Source organism: Coturnix japonica, unplaced genomic scaffold, assembly GCF_001577835.2.
Source record: "Coturnix japonica isolate 7356 unplaced genomic scaffold, Coturnix japonica 2.1 chrUnrandom516, whole genome shotgun sequence".
NCBI classification, from domain to species: Eukaryota; Metazoa; Chordata; class Aves; order Galliformes; family Phasianidae; genus Coturnix; species Coturnix japonica.
The window spans coordinates 32,157-37,043 of record NW_015439903.1 but is presented as its reverse complement, the minus strand read 5'-3'; the positions used below and the strand labels follow the sequence as shown (position 1 = coordinate 37,043).

Below are 4,887 nucleotides of genomic sequence, written 5' to 3'. Positions count from 1 at the left end.
GGGGGGTACCTGGGGAGGGAATTGAGTTGGGGGGGTCAGGGGAGAGCCGAGCAAACCCCATAACTCCCCCGTACCTCCAAGTGCCCCCTCCAGTTTCCTCATAGCCCTACAGTTCTCCTTTTCGTCCTATACAGCCCAACCTCCATTCCTCTCTTGCTCTGGTAGCCCCCTCCTACAACCCTCAGCCCCACCATGGACCTGTCCCCCCCCCCCAAACCCCACCGACCCCCCACAACCCCCCCACCAGTGGGGCAGCTCCTGTGGGCTCTGCTGGAGTCGCGCCGCCCCTCAGCACAGAGAACCTTTATGTGGGGGGGTGACCCCACCCCCATGACATCATTCATTCTCCCCATTGAGGGTGCCAGGAGCCCCCCCAGATTCCCCCACATTGTTCCCTAGATGCCATTAAATGTCACTGTCACCTGAAACCCGCAGCTGTCAGGGTGACATGGGGGGGGCAGCTGGGAGGGGGAGGGGGCTGCGGGGGGCACAGCACAGCCTGGGGGTGGGGGGCACAGCATCAGCTGCACTCCTCCCTCCATGGGGGGCAGGGGGGTCCAGGCTTTGTCTTTGGTGGGGGGGGGTGGGGACAGGATGGGTGCAGCCACCATTGGGGAGGGGGAGGCTTTGAGCCCCCCAGGGTGAAGACAAAGAAGACAAAGGGGGGGGGGGGGGGGTGGCTGGGGGCTATTCCTGGCTCCTGATGTCACCTCTCCCCTGCCGGCACCTGTTGGGGACATTGGGGACATTCCTGTCCTTTGTTCCTGAGGACGGGACACCCCCCGCGTGGGCACGTGGGGCCCCCAACACTCACCCACCGCCTCTGTTTGTTTGGTTCTATTTTCCTTTATTTCAGTAAAAACGAGAAGAAAAACAAACAAAACCAAAGCATCACCTTTTCCACTCACAACCCCCCCCTACCCCCCGAGCACTGAGGGATCCCCGCCCCCAGGGTGAGGTAGGTGTTGGGTGCCCCCCCCCCGCCCCATTTTCCTCCCACCCAGTTAAACTGAAGGGGGGACATTGGGGGCCACGTCGAGGGCGATGGAGCCGTGGGTGACCACGAGGCGCAGCCGCCCTGTGGCCCCAAAAGCCCCCGGGTGCTTCTGGGGGGACATCAAGGCTGTGCCCCCCCCACAGCTCCCCCCCAAAGGGCCCAGGCGCACGTGGGCATAAAGGGAGAGTTTGGGGTCTTCCCGAGGGGGGAGCACAGCGGGGGTGGCCGTGGTGGTGGGCTGGGGTGGGGGGGGCTCTGGGGGCTGCAGGCGGCACACGCAGACCAGGGGTTCCTTGCCCTGCAGGAGGCAGCCCCCCCCACATGAGATGCAGTCGTGGATGGCAACGCGCAGCTGGGGGGGGCGCGGGGCTGGGGGGTGTCTGGTGCCTGTGGAGACGTGGGGAGGAGGGGGAGCGTTAGTAGAGCTCAGTGTGTGTGTCCTGACCCCCCCCCATCATAAAGGTGGGCTGATGAGGGGGGGGGTCTTACCACGAAGGCGGCGGCGGCGCTGTCGGTGGGGCCGGGCCCGCGCTGCCCCCAGCCCCCTGGCCCGGCGCAGGCGTCTGTCTGTCTCCCTCAGGAGATATTTAGGGGGTGTCGGGGGGGGCAGCGGCTGAGCCCCCCTACCCAGCTTCCGGAAAGCGCCTTCACCTTTCCTGCAGGGAGAGGCTTCAGAGTGGGGGGAACGTGGCCATAGGGACCCCCCCCCCACACACCCAAAACAGACACTGGGGTCCCTATGGGGGTGTGGGTGGAGGAGTGGGGGGGATGGTGGTCCCACAGCCCCCACCTCTCGCAGGTGCAGCACTCGCAGCGCTCGTTGTTGTCCCCAAAGAAGCTGTCCCCATAGAAGCAGGTGATCTCGTCCTGCGGAGCGATGTCCCGCAGCACCTGCACCCGCGCCACGTTCCCCTCTGCAGGAACAAACTGGAGGGGACGGGGGGAGGAAGGGGCCTCAGGGGCAGCCCCGACCCCGTCACGTTGCCAGCACACCCAGATTTCCCATTATGGGAACCCAGCGGGGAGATTTGGGGGGTCTCCTCCAAACCTCAGCACCCCCCAGTGCCCTCCAGCACCATTAAACCCACCCCGTGGGGATCCAGAACATCAGATAGAGACAACCCCAAAACAAGACCCCCCCCCCAACCCTACAGGCACCTCCCATGGGGACCCAGCCCCCCGAATCTGCCATTTGGTGGCCCCAGCTCCCAGAAACACGCCCCTGGCGGCCCCCCAGCCATCCCAAAACTCCCATTATGGGGGACCCAGCCCCCCACATCTCAGTGCCCCCCCCCCAGCAGTTCGCAGCCCCCTCACCTTGCAGTTGGGCCGGCAGTCTGAAACAGGGGAAAGCAACAGCACTGATCAGCAAGGGGGGGGGAGGATGCACTTGGGGGGGATCAGGAGGGGAGTCAGGGGGTCCTTCAGGGGGTTCGGAAGGTCTGGGGTCCGGGGAAGGGGGAGAGATGGGGCGGAGATGGGGAGGATGACCAGAGGTGGGGATGCTTTGGGATGGACGGGGGGGGTGTTGGGATGCTGGGGGGGGTCTCACCGTGGTTGATGAAGGCAGCGGGGCCCAACCAGAGCTGAGCACAGCGCTTCCGCGTGGAGTACATGATGCTGAAGTCGTTTTCCCCCGAGCGCAGCAGCTCCTCGTCGTGCGCCCGCAGCTCCGCGATGCAGCCCACCAGCAGCTCCAGCGTGTCGTTCTTCTGCCTGCAGCGTTTGGGGGGGGTCAGGGCCGCCCCCTGGCAGGATAAAACCCCCCCGAACCCACCTCAGCAGGTACCAGGTGCGGGTGGACACCACGCGGGCGCCGTTGGTCTCCTGCGAGTAGCGGCTGCAGGGCTGGATGGAGAAGCCGCTCTCGGGCAGGAAGATGCGAAGGTAGTGGAAAACCTGGGGGGGGCAGGGGGGGCTCAGGGGGTCCCAGCGTCACCCACACCCACATCACAGCGTCACGATCCCCAGCATCACCCCACCCACATCACAGCGTCACGACCCCAGAGACCCCCAGCATCACCCCCAAACAAATTTATATGATTTTATAAATTCATGCTGAGGTGATATGTTACGAGAAAGCATATATTGATAATAAATACTATACAAATGATCGTAAAGGAAAAAAAATTAATTAAGAACAAGAACTCCGACACGTGAACCTAGGAAAATGGGATTCGAACTCTCTGGTAAAAAAGTAGTCATAGAATAATAGTTTAGTAATCATTGAACATATAGGATGACAAAAAAATTGACACAAGTTAGCTATCACAGGTAGAAATGGCAGGAACGTGCAGGGTTCCAAAAGTAGGAGCGAGTAATAATGTTTACAGATCCCAGTGTGAACCCCCCCAGCATCAGCCCTCACCCAAGCGAGCCCAGCCTGACACCCCCCAGAGACCCCCAGGCATCCACGACCCCCCTGAGACCCCCAGCATCACCCTCACCAAAGCCCAGTGTTGCCCCGACATATATCCCCTGCCGATAAATCGGGACACCACCATATACAAAAATCATCATATTTAAAATTTATTAATGGTGAGATGTCTAAAGGTAGGAAACCCCCATGGTGACGCCCCCCCCCAATTACCTCACCCTAGTGTGACCCCACCGCCCCCATATCCGAAACCCATGGCTGATCCCACCACCCTCATAACAAACCCCACACGATTAACCCGCCCCCAATCGATTACCGCATAGCGATACATCAAATACCCCCCCCAATACAACCCAGTGTGTGCCCCCAACCCCGGAGCCACACCAATACGAGCCCCATCAAGTGCGCACCTCCCAATACCCGGGGGGGTATATCAGCCACGGTGGCACGCGGGGCCGCCCACCTTCTTAACAACCTATCTGTCCCCAACCCCCCCCCAGCCCCCAACCCACCACGTGACTCCATCCGATCGCCCCCTTCCCCCCCCCCCGCCACGTGACCCCGGTGCCCCCCTCTCACGTGACTCTTGAGCGCGGCCCGTTGCAGCGGGCGGCGCCGTTGGAAGAAGGCCGCGGCCCAGGCCCCGCTCAGCGCCCGCCACGCCGCCTCCAGGTCCCGGCGCCGCCGGAAACCTTCGACCGCCGCCCGCAGGAGATGCTTCCTCCGCAGGGCCGGGAGGGGGCTGCAATGGGACCACGACGGCTCCGGGACCGCTGTACAACGCGGCACAGCCCCGCAGCCCCATAGAAATGAATGGGGATTGTCCTGCAGGACGGGGCACCACGGGACCCCCCGGCCCTGAGCCCACCCCCCGTTATGGGACCCCCGTTATACAGGACATACAGGGGGCGCTGCCTTGAAGCACGGGGCGGAGCGGCCAACAAAAGGCCGGGCTGCAGCCGCCCCGTTACACGGCGGCACCGGGTTCCCCCATAGGAACGAGGCTGTGAGCGACCCCCCCCCCGTGTCGGACCGTGTGGGCCCGCGCCCCCCGCCCACCTGACGCCCATCTTGTGTGTCCGGAATCCCAGCACCGAGTCCAGCACGAGGCTGGTCGCCAGGTCGTCGATCTCGCAAAGCTCCTTCGCCGTCAGCCGCCGGGACCCCATGGCGGCTCCGTCCGGGGCATCCTGGGCGAGCAAATGGGGGGGGGGGGCGAGGGGCGGCCCCGGGCCACCCCCACCGGCCCGGCGGCTCTTTGTCTCCGTACCGTAATCCTTCGAGCGGCAGCGCCCTCTACAGCCCCCCCCCGTAACACGGGCCCGGCTGGAGCCGCCGTAATGAGCCGAGTAGCGGCGCAACCACCGTATAACGCCCAGTTAGAAGCCTTGGTACCGGAATGATCCCAATAGCGGCGCACCACGATCCCGGGGCGCCTCGTGGGGACCCGTAACGACCAGCAGCGCCGTGTCCGTTACCGTAAGTCACCCCAGAGCCACGGACTCACCGCTAC

The 4,887-nt window shown here is 63.7% G+C and overlaps 2 protein-coding genes across 4 annotated transcripts in view; both read right to left on the bottom strand.

The window, feature by feature from the left end:
- Positions 1 to 102, bottom strand: part of TNNT1 (troponin T1, slow skeletal type) — a 3,769-nt gene extending 3,667 nt beyond the window's left edge. The window contains exon 1 of the mRNA XM_015850707.1: positions 75 to 102. Within this exon, the coding sequence (XP_015706193.1) occupies positions 75 to 102 (28 nt within the window). The remainder of the gene's footprint in view (positions 1 to 74) is intronic.
- An 826-nt stretch (positions 103 to 928) lies between these two features.
- The window catches only part of KMT5C (lysine methyltransferase 5C), a 12,472-nt gene continuing 8,513 nt past the window's right edge, over positions 929 to 4,887 (bottom strand). Inside the window, exons 2-9 of one of the 3 annotated variants that reach the window (XM_015850719.2) lie at positions 4,434 to 4,564; positions 3,954 to 4,116; positions 2,775 to 2,896; positions 2,550 to 2,713; positions 2,315 to 2,334; positions 1,788 to 1,924; positions 1,487 to 1,653; positions 929 to 1,384 (exon numbers count right to left, since the gene is read on the bottom strand). In XM_015850719.2, coding sequence (XP_015706205.1) covers positions 1,005 to 1,384; positions 1,487 to 1,653; positions 1,788 to 1,924; positions 2,315 to 2,334; positions 2,550 to 2,713; positions 2,775 to 2,896; positions 3,954 to 4,116; positions 4,434 to 4,564 — 1,284 coding nt within the window. In that variant the 3' untranslated portion in view covers positions 929 to 1,004. Of the gene's footprint in view, positions 1,385 to 1,486; positions 1,654 to 1,787; positions 1,925 to 2,314; positions 2,335 to 2,549; positions 2,714 to 2,774; positions 2,897 to 3,953; positions 4,117 to 4,433; positions 4,701 to 4,887 lie in introns of all 3 variants that reach the window. The other 2 variants (XM_015850721.2, XM_015850720.2) reach the window with 2 other exon arrangements.